Source organism: Chelmon rostratus, chromosome 11 (assembly GCF_017976325.1).
Source record: "Chelmon rostratus isolate fCheRos1 chromosome 11, fCheRos1.pri, whole genome shotgun sequence".
NCBI lineage: Eukaryota > Metazoa > Chordata > Actinopteri > Chaetodontiformes > Chaetodontidae > Chelmon > Chelmon rostratus.
Genome location: NC_055668.1, coordinates 9,175,944 through 9,193,169, shown reverse-complemented (window position 1 = coordinate 9,193,169; position 17,226 = coordinate 9,175,944). Strand labels below are relative to the sequence as shown.

Below are 17,226 nucleotides of genomic sequence, written 5' to 3'. Positions count from 1 at the left end.
TATGTTGACATACCACAGCAGACGGTTGTGATTGAGACGCCAGCTGGTGTTTAGAGTGAAAGTCTAAACCTAGTTTACCATAATGAAGCTCTCAGAGGGAGGCAATGCACTCCTCATGCTTTACTTGGCTTCTTAACACTTCCAAACCTGAAACATACACACATGGATTTTTGGGACAAACACGAGATCTCCCCGGTTGCAACTACAAAGTGGCACTGGGTGTGTTTGCACAGCTTGAGAGAACTCTGCTAAACAAATGATCGACGATTTGAAGCCAACTTGCACGAGTCTAGCAAAACAATGAAAAAATCTTCGTTTTGGGGTGCCAAATTGTCTGAGGATGGGTAAACATCATTTTGCCCTCTTTCTGTTGGACAGTTTGTTTGTTTACAGTTTGCTTCTTCGCGAGAGAAAGTCTGTTCCAAGACATTTAGAATAAAAAAACTGAATTAAACTGGTCTTATTATGGCAAACAGCAAGCATTACATTATCTGCTCCAAAACAATGGTGTCCTGACAGCATCCCACAACTCTAACTTTGTTTCACATTTTGAATCTAGGCTGTACCGACTTGCCACAAAGGGACCCTGGACTTAACTCATTGTTTTGAATCACATCAATTGTCTGCCAGCTGACAGCATCAACTTGCCTCTCAACTCTGACTGTTGTTTTTTGTCCACTTCAGGTCTACTTCATCATCTGCAGAGTTTAAGGCATTCAAAGCCAGGGCTCTCATTTGGGGAATAGCCCATGCAGTCAGTCAAACTTCGCTTCTTACAGCGAGTTTTTTTTTTTTTCCTTTTTCAAATCAAGAATTTACGAGATCAGCAAATTCACAAAAAGTGATTGTGTCCCAAGACACAAAATCTACTTCTCACTTTTATTATACTTGTAGAATCTCACACAAGAGTTGTCTTTAAGTTAGCAGCTGCCTCAGGCAAACTGTGGAATCCTGCTTCTTCACACACCTAGCCTATGAGCAAAGTTACTATTTATTAATGGTAAAAAGATAGGGTTGATATGTGACGTGCTCTTCTCATCCATCTTTCCCTTCTGTTGTCACTCAGAACGAGTTGATGATACATTCAACAGAAACAGAAGCACATCTGTTCTGAATGCACTGATTAACTGACGCCTACGCTACATTTACCTTTTTGTATCACAGACATATTGACCTCACTTTGTCTTTCTCAAGTCTAATTTTGCTCTGTTTTAGATTCCCCTTTCGACACATCCTGCTTACGAATAATCAATGGACGAAGCATCAAGCGGGACAAAACCATCAATGAAAACACCGCCTGACCTTCTGCTTCTCCTTCCATCCTGCTGGCCTGCGCTGACATGCCTGTTCATTAATTTCAGCCGCACAGGCAACATTAATTGGCCCACAGTTAATTGAGTTGTCTTCTAAATGGAAATCGCTGTGTTGCTGTACCCAGTGAACACACTAGTGTTGCCGTGTAGTGTAAAACACCCTCACAAATCACACGCTACTGTCCACATTACTCTGACACTTCTGCAGTGAATGGAATGAAGTGGTATGTACACTGAGTTACTACAGTACTTGTAACACAATCCAATAAAAGAGCCATACAGCAAAACTTAACTGAAACTTTTAATGGTCAGTTGTTGTGGACAACGTGACAGAGATTCCACTCTGTGGTTGTTTTTCCATGCTTATAGTCGTGTTTTGTCCACACACATTTACATGCATTAGTGAGCATGATATTAGAAAAGAATCCGAATATAAGTGAATCACATACAACAACAATAGTGCCAAAGTAGCCTGATTGCAGTGCTAATCTGTTGGCTAATTTAAGACTACAAACTGACTCCATGACTGAAGTAACCTATAAGATGATTTGAGTAAGAGGGGACCACCTCAAAGGGCAGGCAACTCTCATATACCCTCCTAAATATGCTGGTCTGTAACAAAGTGTAATGCCTTGCATCAGATGGTTGACTCCAAAAAGTTACTTTCCTCAACACAAGGTAGGTCGAATGTTTTGCCCTGTGGTCTGTATTTTTTCAGCGGTTATATGTCAATATGTAATTCAGGAGTACTTCAGAAAGTACAGTGAGATGCCAATTAGTGATATTAACAGAGACTACAGACAGTGGTAAAATAGAAGATTTTACAGGAGAAGTAATTGCTGTTTGTGATGAGTGTTTGAAATCATGCTGGAAGGGTTATGATATTGTCTCCCAGGCATAAACTGTGATAAGTTGTTTTTGTAGTCTTCGTGAAAACATTTTTGGCATAGTGTGAACTGTGGGTGCAGTGATAACTAACTGTATGACTAACCTGCAGCTATAAATGTGGAAAGAGTGCCTGCAGTAACTTTATCTTATTGCACTGGTCCCCAACCTGGGGGTCCCGACTCCCACGAGGGGATGCCAAAGCATCATGGGATCTTGATTTTTAAAAATACTGTCGGCCTAAATCTCAGCATTTGATTCATTTCTGTGAAATTGTTATTTATAACATTTAGATTATTTAAGGGCTCAGTGAAGACCTGAACACAATCTATATTTACTCTCTGCTGAGCAGCCTCGTCCTGCATTGGAAAAGAACACCGTTAAGCAACCAAAGCTAAAAAAGAAAACACCCAATTTGTCTAAAAAGAGGCCTATTAAGTATGCATGATGGCTAAAAACAAAATAAAAAAATAAAAATACAAACAGGGAATTGTATAAAAAGTTCGAAACACACATCAGGAATATCTCTGATGCAATATTCACAGGAAATGAGCTGCTTCAAATTCATCCAGTAGTTATTGTGTTCACTATTGGGGTTAAGTGTACAGTTTCAGTTGTTCTGTACTGTTATTGTTATACACTGAATATAATCTGAAATATCTATAAAATACATCACTGACTCAGTGGTCGTCAGTTTACTCATTCACTGAAAAGGTCCCTTTAGGAAAAGGTGAGAACTTTTAACTGACTGAACAATTAGACACTGACTGTAATGTTGTATAATGCATTCCACCCTTTTATAGAGGAGCTCATTTGTCACCTTCCCAACCCTGCATCTTCTTTGAGCTACAGTTGTCTATAATAGTCAAACAATAACGTTGCACTTAAAACAGCAGAGACAAGTAAGGAAGCTCATTAGAGCAGAGATCCCATAAAATGCTTACTAAAGAGGCACCAGCCTAAATCATGACATTAAAGGCTAAAGTAATAATTCTGCTTTGTTATTTTCTTTTTAGCTTTGACAACAAGGCTTTTTAGGCAAGACTGAACGGTTTTCTGATGCCCGCGGATCACTCATGAACAAAACCAGTAGTTTGCCAACCGCCAATAAACCTCAAAGAAAAAGAAAAAGAAGAAACAAAAGCAGTCGCCCTGGACGACTACAAGAGAATAATGATAGGAGGTCAGAAAAAGCTTCTTCGACTTCCTCTCCTCTCGCAGTGGAAACAGCTGATCAGTCACGTGAGCTAAATGTTCGCACCAGAGCGTATTCGGAAAATGTGCTTCCATCTCCCATTAAGCACATTACCTCTTCTGTGAAAAGGCAAAATCTTTTGATGAAAGTGAGGAAGTTGTTATGAATTTTGCCATTTCCGTCAACCTTTTTGAGTGTGATACTTCACAATGCACGTGAAAACATATTGATGGAAACACGGCTAAAATCGGAGCATCTGAGCTCCTGTCTTGTGTCCATTTGGACTTACTTTCTGAACAGCTATCCTGCGATGAAAGGGGCAATTAAAAAAGTATTCCAAACCTCCACATTACAGTAACGAGCTAACTTGTTCTGTCTTCTCCACCACCGCTATAGACGCACCTATATATCAACTGCGATGTGATGTGTTTCATCAACAGTGCGGCACAGCCCCTGGGGGACTGTGATGGCTGGAGGATGGCCATGTGGTGCCTGATTATCAAGGGAACATGGGAAATTAAATCTGCGGAGAGTACACAACAACCTCGTCTGAGTCTCCTGTCTGTAGTAGCTTCCTCATATCGCTCTCCTTCTTATCCTCCCTCCTCACCTGAGATGAGAAACCTTTTACTCCTTTACTTTTTCCTACTCCACATCCATCCGCAGCAAATTATTTCTTTTAAATCAACCAACACTGGCTAATGGCAGGAGAGGCAAGAAAAGGGGATGAAGGATCGCTTCCTTAGAGCTCAAATCAAAGAAAGGACTGTGTGGAAACTGCTTTGGCGCTCACTATTTACAACAACCACAGTTTCAGCCGCTCAAGATATAATTAGCTTCACCGTCATGCTGAAGCACAACACAATAATGCGCTAACCTAGATATGGCTTTTAGTACAGAGACATTTCAACGCTCTGCAGACAAGGTAATATGCCTAAATTTACCTGTTTATAAATGACTTGTATGTTTCATGTGTTGTACACGATGCCATATGCCATATTCCATCATTCTCTCCATAACCTAATATGATATATTATATGCTATTGTTGTCCTGGTGGGGTCTCCACATAAAACAGATCCAAGGTTTTAACCCTGGTTAAAGAAATTGAATAAAGCAAGATGAGCACAATTGAACAGAAGTGGAGCTTTGGCTCTGTGTTGAGGGAGTTTCTCGCCTGCGTCTGCCCACAGGAAAAAACCCCAATGCCACCCACAGTATCAGGGATTTGGTTCCATCACAAAGCCCGCGCAGTCTTCGCCTTATTGGGAACCTTAATCTGCTTTGTTTGTGCACGGACGGGGGACAAAGATTCTATTAAAGAGATTAAATTGTTGCCATAGCCAACTGAAGCATCAAAGGCCAATCAAATTGCAGCCCCTTACTTGAGTGCGTTTCACTAAAGTCACTTATTTGTCCATTTCATCATGCTAATGGCAGAAGCCATCATCCCATTATAGCTCCACAGCTGAGCGAGGTTAAACAAATGCAGTTTGTTTGAGGTCGCACTACCTCCAAGTCAGGTCTCACTGCTCTCCCCCTGTACATCACAACAAATCATCAGCTTGTCTATAACTGGTCTATAGAAGCAACCCTCTGAACCCTGCTGCATTAACCACCTCTTCACTCACTGCCGCTCCCCTTGTTCTCCTCTTATCCCATGCAGCACCCTCTTATGGGAATACGACCTGATCTAACTTCTTGAGTTAACCTAAAATCACTTTGTTCTTCTGGGGAGTTTGCTACACAGTTTGAAATGTCAAGCAACTGACTGAATATTCTCAGTACGCGATGGGTCGTTACCCTAATAACTGTCTTCAATGACCGACTGAAGAAATAAAATCCTCCAGTATACAGCAACGTCTCCTAACAAAGTCTGCAATAACCAGTGTTGTGATCATTTTGTCATAAATGAGCCCAAATGGGTTCTGCTTTTGGGAAACTGATGGAGTTCATTAGTACTCATTGTTTGCAGGGTAGTTACATCAAACACTGGCTTGTAAGCTGTAAGACCTTTAAAAATAATAACTCCATCATGCCTAATAGACTCATATCTCCCAGACATTTCACATAAAGCTTACCGTTCATCATAGCCAACAGAACCTAGCCTCGTTTCTATTACCATTCCGCTGAACGAAGGTCTTTGTCTATAATGAGTCCACATTCCCTAAGCCCAACAGTAACCACACAATCACTTGTGTCAACAGAAGGGAAATCCATTTCATCAGGACGTCCAGTCGGTGCTTCATTACCATACACGAGGGCAACAACTGTGCAGCAGGGAGCCCCTGAGAGCTGCTGCTGATTGCCGGAGTTCAGCGCATTTGCCGGCAAAGTCTTTTCATTATGACTGTGCAGGAGATAGAGCGTGTTCAATTAAAACATCATCACAGGTCAGTTCAGCGCAGTGACATGTTGTAAAACTTCTCCAACACCATAACATGTAACAGCGTAAAAAACACAGACTGTCAGCATGTTTTACTTACTGCTAGTCTACTTTCTATTAGAATTACAGCTAGGAGCTTTTTGTGTTTGTCAACTAGCTTTTAAAAGCATTACAACAAATTTTAATGTATTGTTTTTGAATTTACAACTTAATTGTTTTAATCTAGGGAAGGCTGCAGATGTGAACCAGGTTCATTATAGAAGATGGAAAAGCTCTCTCTGAAAGTACCTCAGAGTGGTTCTCTAGGATAATGTGTATGTTTTCTGGTTCGGTGCTGCTTGTGCTGCCATAAAGCATAATTTGGGTATAAAGAGTCTAAAAATATTCGTAGTCTATACATTTCTCCGGCACATTGGGTTTCACATTTTAACAGAGTGCTGATGGCTGACATCATATTATGTCAAGCAGCAGACACAAACACAATGTCGACTCTAATATTCATTCTAAGGTCCTATTAAAAGTAGCTTCATAGTCTAACTTTTAGCAGTCACAGAAATATTTAGGATTAGCGAATGTTTAAAGATGCAGCCATTGTGTTTGGCAGACCAAGCAAAACCAAACACAAATATTTCTCTTAAAAAAATAATGTGTCTTAATATCATTAAATGCTTATCTATCATTTGTACCTGGCAACTTAGAAAACAATTAATTTCAATTAGCATTTGGATATATATGATTTTCAATATAAATAATAAGAGCATATCCATGCACACAAAAACACATTTTTGACAAATTAGCAGCAAAAAAATGCAACTAGGAACGCTTGTACTCGAACTGGTGGCAGCACAGATAGTAGTGGTGGTGTTCCAGTTACCCTTTTCCTGATTCTGCATGACGCTTCGGTTTATACATGCATCCAATGAAGTGTCTATTTCTTTAAGAAATATCCTTTACAATATATGTTGAAAAACCAAATGCTTTTTGAAATGAATGCAGTTGTTTAAGGTAACCATTCGCACTCTTAGCACATCTTCCTATGTTGTTTAAACAAGGACTATGCTTGATTATGCACAAAGATAGAACAGTGGATGGCCACTGAGCTGCTAAACTCCTCAAATTAAGTCTGAAAACAGTGAAAGGAAACTTTGTTACGAGCTGAACATTTGGCTGAATTTAGATTTATGAGACGGATGAATCTTGGATTAGAGAAAATAAATACTAACGTTCTCTCCAGTTAACCACATCAACTAAAGGCGCCTGAGTATCATAATTGTTACACTGCTGAAATGTTAAGTACATGCTTGAGTACTTCCAGCTAACATCTTAAAAATTCTTTCAGAGAAAAATCTTGTAGTTTAGGAGCAAAATGGCATCTCCTCTTATATTTACTGCCTAATTGCTTAGTTAGAAAGAAGTCTTCGCCTTAGGAGGACTGGTGAATGAAACAATGCCAGATTCCTTTGAGAATTACTCTCAAGCAAAACTTTTAAAACTAGGAGAGAAAGCTCAGTTATCTTAAAATGCATGCAAATGGCCAGTTGAGAGCTATTTTTATGAACACGGCCTCTGGTTCCTCCGCTTTGAGAGAAACTTGTACATGCTCACAAATATTGAATGAACTGCCCTGGGTTATAAGAATTGTATTCTCATTTAAAGCTACTCAGCAAACATCGCAGTCTTTCATTTCAGTTGCTTAGAGGCCCTCTTATATGGAGTGATTTTTCTGTTTAGCAAACAGTAAAATAGTGGAAAGGACACAATTTCAGATCTCCATTAAGCGTGCATACTCTAGGTGAAATTTTGACAGAGACTTAGTCACAGTATTGCATTGGATTATTTTATTTCTGCTACAACACGACTACATATTTTAGATGTAGAATGAATTTATTTGAACCACTACGTCCCCTCTGAAGAAAACAGGGACTGTGATGCTCAAGCACTAAATGATCAAACGGAGTGACTGGTGAAAGAAAATGACATCCATCAAAGAAAACACCCTCGCTTTACATTCCTATACTTACTTGCAACATTATGTTGCTCATTATCTATGCCATTACCGTTACCTGGCCATTACACATAGGAAGCCATTATAGAAAACCTTGCCACTGCAGACCTGTAACCAAGTAGCTCATCAGTATTTCTGCTAAGGTGAGCACTTTTCCGGGCTCTCTGTGTACATGGCTTGCATTTGTTTGTTTCCGCAAGGGTTTACAGTCTTCGCGGGACTGGAGATAAACTGAGACAAACTGAAACTAAAATGAGAGAACTGAGGAAAGCATGGTGGGGGACAGGAGAAGGGAGAATGAACTGGCGTTCAAAGAGGGGCATTGTGAGGGCCAGTGAATCGCCTGCTGGTGACCATGCAGGGCACGCTGCCTGGGGATGGTGCAGAGAAACAGTCAGCAGTCAGGGGTTGATTTCTCCAACCCTGTCCTTTCACCCGTGCTTCACTCTGCCAGTAAAGAGTCTGACCCAGCATCTCCCCACATTCCCTTACAGATGAAATAACCCACTCCTTCTTTTGTGCATACAACTACACAACTGCACTCATGTTGTATCTCCACATCTCAGCTTAAGTGGGCAGCCACACTCTCCCATCCTCTATGCTTATATAGTGTACCATTTGAAACAATGTACCAGGCTTGAAAATCTGCATTTCTTCTTTTTTTTAAGCGGTTTCATTTCGGTCCAAAATTGCGTTCCGTTTTCCACAATATTGGACATTTTTCTAGGATATTGAAGAAGCAGACGCTGAAAATCTGGAGTTTCCACCCGTCACCTCAAACCGTTCTAAAGAAGCATCTGTGAAGGGGAAGCAGGAAAAAAAAGAAAGCGATTTATCCATCTGAAATGCAGAACCAGCCCAGTCATCCCGCTTCTCAAACTCACTCTGCCATCAGATGTCAGCTATGCTTAGGTGGAGCCACAGTGCCCCCTACAGGTCAAAACACACACAAGCTTTCTGAGCACTGGATCCATTCATCTGCTGGTCGGCCTGCTGTGTTACCTGTTAAATGAAAGCGTTGCCTGCTTCATCCCACTCCAAACATTTTTTTTCATCTCCACCTACCACACACACAGGCCTGCATTTGTAGGTGTAAGACGAGTCGTTTTGCAACCACCATCTGAAGAACCCACTCAGAAAGCAATATGTTCTTGTTTTTTCACAAAGATTTTTGTTTATTGCTAAGACCATTCTTGAATCAACAATATGTGTATCTTCACTAACAGAAATATGCATATCTGTTTTTCACTACCTATTTTCTCTTCCATGTTAGATAAATGACCTCTACAGTTATTACTCCTTTGAAAGATCCTAACCTCACTTGTGTGGGACAAAGGAAAAGAGAAACAGAGGGTGATGAGGGGAAGTCTCCCCACGGTCCCATCTGAACACCCTCTCAATTACTAACAAGCCTGATGGATGAGATCTGGCGTGTATGCAGCACGAGGCAGGGTGTTTGAAATGTTTATTTCTGGACAGGGAGGAGGGTGGTGGAACAGAGTGGAGAGGAAGGGGATGGGAAGTAAAACAGGGATACAAACAGCGACTTTCTGACCTTGACAACGATGGCTTAAGTCCTCTGTCCACAGGGGGACAAGTGAGGACCTGACTTGAATGATGGACCTCTTCGTGAGCCCTGGGAACTGTCTCCAAAGACACGGAGTCAGTTTCATGGCCTAAACATCACTTGGTGTGAGTGTGAGCGTACAGAGAGAGAAGGCGGTGTGGGGTCGGTCACAAAACGTGCGACTCGGAAGGAAGGGGAGGCTCATTCTCCCAAACACTCAATACGGTCATAGACCATTAGCAGTCCAAGCAATGGGAGACATTTCTCTAAGTGCCGGCCGGATACACACTGACAGCACAGATTCCCATGATTACTTTCCATTAGCCACACCTCATGAAAAATTATTTCTATCTGGCCATGTTGGCACCTCTTAGGCCACGGAGATTAGGTAAACAACGTTGACGTTGACCGAACACTGAAGCCGGCTGTGAGGCTTCTCGCAATCTGGACACCGGGAGGAGAGAAATCGAGCCGAAATCGGAAGGAGGGGAAGCTCGCCAGCTGGTTTGCCACCTCAGTTCACATTTACACCCTGATGGCGGGGAAAACCCTGTCCTTGTGCTGTATCTCTCTTGGAGCTGATGCGATTAACTGGACCTTTTAGTGCAGGACCCAATGCAACCCACTCACCAGAATCATTTCACTGTTCAACAGAGCAGCAAGTTCTCTCAGCCAGGGGCATTGATTTTCATTCTTGGTGTGACAGTGCAACAATCACAAGTTTGCTCAAGAAGTTACCAATCCTAAACCATGGCTTCTAATGTACTGTGTGTGTGTGTGTGTGTGTGTGTGTCCTTGCATGTATATGCAACTGGCAGCAGAGTGAAAGAGAGAACAGAGCGAGTGAGAGACTCTGAATTGCAGACATATTGCTGGGAGCATGGCTGCATCACTCAGGGAGGTTACGGCACAGGGTGTGAATCTGCAGAGAGACAGATAAACCCATCGAGCCAGACTCTCCAGGGGCTGTGTTGTGCAGCACATCCATGGCCTGACAGAAAATCTAATGAAGAGTCTACGCTGACAAGGCGCCCGAACAGCAGGAAGCAAAACCAAAAGCCATGGGCTTGATCAATCATTAAACGAAAAGGAAAAGTCAAAAGTGAATTGTAAATTCGACACCATTCTTTGGCATGCCATGTCACAGTCTAATCTGAGTGTGTTGTTGAGACAACCTATTCAGTAACAGCTAAAATGTAGTGTCCCAACAATGCTTCACACAGATGCAGTAAAATAAGGATTTAAACAGCAAATACATTTCACAAGAGAGCATTGGTTCCATAAAGTAAAAAAGGATAATATCTTGTCATATACTACAACTTTAAAGAACCCTAAAGTTGGGAAGCGTGACAATGAATCGTCTGTCTGTTTTGAGTCTGTCTATAGACCCAGAACTCAGTGAGAGAATAAAAATGCCACATCTACTTTTCATTCTGGAAAGCCTTCTGCTTTGCAGGCTAAAATATTACCAGAGCACTCAGAGAGTCATTCCCTAATAAATAAGGCAGTGCTCTCCATTAAGGCTTGTGACTCAGAGAAGCATATAATATTCTCTGGACATTACACACTGCTATCGTGCACTGTTGCTGTGCTGCCACAATTACCGAGGTTTTCAATAAGCAGAAAAGGACGAACCACAACCACCACACCTCACCCTTAAAAGAAAGCAACTCTCAGAGACACAGAAAGAGTTTTCCTCCTTCAATTCAAATCGACCACATTGCTAATATAATATGCAGTTTTTGTTTGTTTGTTTGTTTGTTTTTGTGGGGGGGGGGGGGCTTGCTTGTAGCACCTGTTTATCATAAGTATATGAATATGTTGGATGATTTTTATTTTTTTATTTGTTCTTGTTATTCAAGTTTTACCTCAAATAACCTAATAGCATAATTCATTTCATGCATCAGTTTCATTCACACCAATAAATAAACACTGTGAAAAGACAATTAGATCAAGATTTAAGAGCCAACTGTGTTGTCTGTAATTCTCATCTGGCATAACAAATGGGTGAGCTTGTGTCCATGGACTGACTAATAAATTGGTCAGGGTTTGACTGACAGCACCCACAATGCATAAAACAGATGCACCTTTACATGTTACCCTGTTCTGACAACAGAACAATATTGTTTTCTGTTCAGTGAAGATCAGGGCATATAGCCTTCTGCACTGTACATTATGAATGAATGACCATGAAGGTAAACAAAGTCTGTCAAGCAACACCACAGGCAAGTAATGTTTGAATCGACAGCATATCAAAGAACTTACAAAAGTCAATCTCCACAGGATTATAGTATTCTGCCCTCTGAGGGTCACTGCTCTCATCAAACCTCTCGTGACTGCAGTATGAGCTGCTCCATACAACTGAATACCAATTGCCTTTCTCGCACTCATCCCAACCCCTTCAGGTTCTTTATAGCGTTCATAACCAGATTCCCTGTGCACACTAAATTGGCTCCTGTAAAAAATGATCTAATACAGAAAGATGGGAAAGGCTCACAGCAGGTAATGGATTAGGAGTCAACCCCTGTGCATAATTACCACAGTCATCATGATAAGAGAAGTCCTCTCCACTTCGCACCGCTATCTTTACGACCTCATTCTGGTCTGAGAGGGATGGTGACACTCACATGAACTCCATGCACAAAGACGATGGCAAAAAATGGAAGACATTATCTTCTGTTTGCCATGTAAACGCAACAGTAATGACATGCATTAAATCTAAAGCCCAGTTTGAACATCCTTTCAACTTTTAGTGAACCCTGCAATTTTTTATGAATCAGGCCTTGATTAACTATGATAGTCTCCTTTTTCCATCTGCAATTGTCTGACACAATCCAAAAAATATATGCCAAAGACATGGGCTGCTAGAGGATCGGGGAAATTGTTGGGTATTTGTCAAAATTACAGAACAACACAGTATCTTCATTTGCATATCGAGCATTCCACAGCCATAACACGGAGAGAAAAATGCACTTTGTACAAATATCTGGGCAGAGAGTCTTCCATAGTCAGGGAATAAACACCCAGGACAAAACAGTCACTGTTTGCATCTAAAAAGCAATCTAGACATTGGGCTGTGTAAAAAATGAGATCCATTATTGAGGGGTGTGTCATGCATATGCTTCCCTGTCACTTTCATCCCTTAAAAAACAGCCGGAGGAGAGTTACAGGGAACATGAGTATGGGTTTAACAACATTTTATGCAGAGCGGTGGCAGGCCAATGCTGGCTCATTCTGAAGAGCAGGCCATCTGCTGGGGCTGGATTCTGCAGCCCAACCCACCTTGTCATGATATGGCCATCCAACCCTCTGCACCTGCAGTTTTCCAGTTGTCCCAGAGCCCCTCCTGTCCCGCTCTCCCCAGGTGACAGTTTGAGCACCTCCTGTCCAACCACCAGCCAAACAGAATTAAGGAAGAATTAAAAACTCAATGAGCCTAATAATTAAACTTTAATGGAGGACATAAAGCAACTTGACACCCTCTAAAAGCGATAGGCAGCCACCATAACAGCAGTACCAAGCTGGCCTGTGTTCCCTGAAATTACAGACATTCCTCCTCTGCAACCCACATATGGCTGCTGTCATGACAAGACCATGACAAAAAATGAATTTTCAAATTTTGGCTTATAAACCACATTCAGAATGTTACAACAACATGCCAGCTGCAAACAAGCTAGAATCACTGCAGTTGTGAAAAGTTGACATTCTGGACTCAGGGTCCATTCCCATGAGCTACAGTTGATCACTTCGAAAACCAAAACCAAAGCATAAAAAATAATGCAGTCTTAAAGATAAGAGGTTGACAGTTGACAGACTATTTTCCATCTCACATACAGTATTAACATTACAACCCTGATTCCAAAAAAATTGGGACACTGTGTAAAACAAAAATGCTAATGCTAAAATAATAATAATAATAACTGCAGCTGATAAATGCTAAGCTGGGACAGGAGCAACAAAATGCTGGGAAAGTTTTGATATGGTGTGAAAACACCTGCTTGGATCATTCCACAGGTAAACAGGTTGATTGGTAACAGGTGATAGTATCATGATTGAGTATGAAAGGAGCATCCTGGAAAAGCTCAGTCGTTCACAATCAAGGATGGAGCGAGGTTCAACACTTTGTGAACACATGATTGGTTAAAGCAGGCATCTCAAACCGGTTCCATAAAGGGCCGCGTGGCTGCAGGTTTTCATTCCAACCCAGGAGGAGCACATCAGGCCAACCAATCAACATCAAGGGATCACTTAGTTATCAGCTGAAGACTGAGATCAGCTGATTAATTGATTCCAGCCTGGTGTGTTCCTCCTTGGTTGGAATGAAATCTTGCAGCCACGCGGCCCTTTATGGAACCGGTTTGAGATGCCTGGGTTAAAGGAAGTTACTAAATGGGTTCAGGAACACTTCATAAACAGTTTGTTTGCAAATGCATTCTGTTTTTATGTATTTTTTACACAGCGCCCCAGCTTATTTGGATCCAGGTTTCATTATACTGAATTGCCTGAACCAAACAGTCTTGAGTCTGCATGCTGGTAGACCAGCACTGGATTATATTTATAGATAACCTGCTCTGGTTGTCCGTCAGTTCATGTCCACTGAACACATAAAAAATTATAAGTATTATAAGTAGCCTTCATATGTGAAGAGTGGAAAAGGTATTCCTTCCTTTCAATACATTTGACACACTAATTCACATTTAACTACAATTTGCCTAATTAATATCCCTGCACTTCATGTTCGACTTCTGTGAGAAAAAGACATTCTGAGTTTATTAACCTTCAGACTAATACTTTCAAAGTGCTGAGAAAGCCCCACACCTTATGGACAGCAGTCAACTGGTGCCAAGCCTAAATGAAAAACAGCATGAGAAAATGGAAGTGCTGCAGGCTAGAGATTGGAAACAGTGAATAGATGAAAGGCAAGAGGTTGAACAAACTATCCAAAGATCTTATCAATGTACGTCGCCCAACATCCGCAATGTTTGTTCACATGCTCGGAACTGTGTTACTCACCAAGATTTGGACAAGAGCCACTCAGCGAGGGCATGTCCTGCCTGTTCAACTAATACATGGTGTGTGACCGTTATTTCTATAACACAATGGCATACTTTAAAATAAAGCCTTCTGTTAGCAATGACAAAAGAAAGTCCTGGAACATTAAATTCACATTACAATTTCCAGTCACAACATACTTCTGTTGTTGAGCAGAACTGGACAACAAAGTCCAGCACTATCAGTGCAATCACCAGTACCAAGACCACTGCTCGTGCAGTATGAATAGAGAATCAGTGAGACCTGCTGAGACCTTCTGAAAATTATAAAAGGCTTCAGCAATTTCTCCAAGCTTTCAGACCCTCTGACAGCCTGCTAAACAGAATGAATTGCCTCCTGGCCAACATGTATCTCAGTCAGAGCCTGGACGTCTGGCAGCATTAACTGCTGATGTAAACTGGTTGCCTTTGCTACAATAGTATTGAACAGTTCAAAAAAACAAAAACAGGCAATATCTCCTCATTTCCATTCTCATGTGCCCCATTTCTCTAGTCCTTAATAGAAACACTGCCGTAACCTCGACGTATTTAAAATATTGAGTCTGAATGACAAAGCCTGCAAGAAAAAGAGGGTTTCATGTGTGTCAGTCTGTATTACAACAGGAATACACACAACAACAACAGTGTGTGATCTCACTGACTCCTGCATACATCTTAAATATATACCATGTAGTAATGCAATTTAGACATGGAGCAGTTATCACAAACCTCAGCACAAACAACAACAACAACAAACTGCTTGAATTGCTGTAATAACTGCTACAAGTGCTAGATTTGGAAAGATCAAAATGTTGATAAAGCAAGACAACTGCCACGACACTTTGGTCTGTTTCAGGGGTCTGTTAGGTCTTCTAAACCGCATCTTTGTCTTTTTACATGATGCTGACGATGATTCAGAATGTCATGTCACCTTATCCTCATCAGGATGGGTATTTACATAATAGATTAAATTCATTAGCCTTATCCAACAGAGCAGTCTGTTTTTCACATCTATTAATCTTGCATAAATTATAGAGTATTAATTTCACACAAGATGCACACTGCTTAGTTGACTGCAATGTATGTGCATGTGTGTGTGTGTGTGCGCCTATGTGTGTGTGTGTGTGTGTGTGTTAAGAAAAGCTAAAAAACGCAACTGCAGAAAGCCACAGTGGACCATATATACATCATGCTGCTGCTGTACAGCTGCGGTGTGGGACTATCACCTCTATAGCTACAAAATGGTCCAGAACATCAGCTGCAGAAGCAACAGGTAAAGCAATCTTTTAGCGCCTCTGACTATGTGTGTAGGTTGTGACTGCAGAAAATTACATAACAGCAGTGCGAATCTCTGAAAAAGGCTTTTCTGCTCAGCCTCTCTGACTGTACATCCTCTCCTTCGCTCACTCTACCAAATCTTCACCAAGTTTTCCCTTAAAGCGGCATTGAATGACCACTAATCATTACAGCACACAAAAGCCACCATGATGACAAATGAGGTGAATGTACTGGTAAACTAAATCAACATTCATTCCATCACTAACCGTGTGTTTCGCAGCACAAGGCATGAGAAAGAGCTGGATTTGTAAACAACATTAAAAGGTCAAAACATAATCGAAATGGTCACTGTATTTTCAGCCTATGAGAAGTCAGATCAATGAGACTAGCTGACCTGTTTAACATTTGCCTCGATCACACACAACACTTGTGCAATGCCCCAAGAACCAGCACTTCCCGAATAGTAACAGCAGAGGGCAGCCAAGGACAATTTAACAGCTGAGCCGCCTTCAAGCAGCAAACACCATCCAACCGCTCCCGGAGGTCAAAGTGCAGATCCTTACCAGCATTGACTATGGCATCCACCTCCAAGACCGTAATATCTCCTTTGTAGAGAGATACTTTATCACTCAGCCCTCCTCCACCTGTCAGCTCCTTCCCTTCCTCTTTCTCATTGGCTGAAAATAAAAAACAAAGATAATTTCAACTCATTGTTTTAATTAAAGACAGACAAAACATGAAATAACAGGTGTCACTTCACAAATACACACATTGGTTGTTCCCTTGAATAGACAGAGGCGGCTCATGAATGGTTCTCAGACAGACTTGAAAAGACAAACTCATCAGTTAAATGTGATGATGATTGAGGAGATAGAAATTACAAACATTACAAACACAATTAAAGTAATTAAAGTCAACAATACTGTACTTACTGTACTATCAAGACTCCAGATAGTGTTTTAACTGTACTGTTTAACTTACTGTAAATGTGAATTCCAAATTTGCATACTCTTAAGTAATCATTTTTATACCTTCTTTCATATAGTGTGATGCAATGTATGGCAACGTGTCTTATGAACTAGTACGCTCTGTGGATACAACGCCAGACAAGTTTAGCCGTGACTATTTGTAGAGTGTACTTCCTCTAAGAACTTGAACTAAGAGCTGAGCCAAGAAATGATAACAACCAAGAAGCTGTGAATCAGCAGTTCTGTTTCATTTTGGTTCTCAAGGAAAATATATCAGCAAAGAGCCCCCCCGAAAGCCATAAAAAGTTATTATACCTTGTTTAATTTAACGTAGAGAGAAATACCACAGCGGATGAGCACACATCACCAAGTATTCCTAAACAAGTTGCCATTCTACCCACTTCACTGAACATCAATTGTAGTCTGTGCTGCTTTTATATCAGTGTCAGGCAGATGGCCACAACCATAAACTACTACTATGTTATTAAACTTGTGAGCTTCTCATTTGCATCCACTATGTAATTCTGCACAATACATGCAGCATTATGTACACATCAGAGTACTCATATCATATGTTAAGCCAATTACACTAATTACTTTA

The 17,226-nt window shown here is 41.1% G+C and overlaps 1 protein-coding gene across 7 annotated transcripts in view; it reads right to left on the bottom strand.

Moving 5' to 3' along the window:
- Window positions 1–17,226, bottom strand: part of macrod2 (mono-ADP ribosylhydrolase 2) — a 407,625-nt gene that overhangs the window by 385,330 nt on the left and 5,069 nt on the right. For all 7 annotated transcript variants that reach the window (XM_041947057.1, XM_041947058.1, XM_041947062.1 and 4 more), the window contains exon 3: window positions 16,221–16,334. In XM_041947057.1, the coding sequence (XP_041802991.1) occupies window positions 16,221–16,334 (114 nt within the window). The remainder of the gene's footprint in view (window positions 1–16,220; window positions 16,335–17,226) is intronic.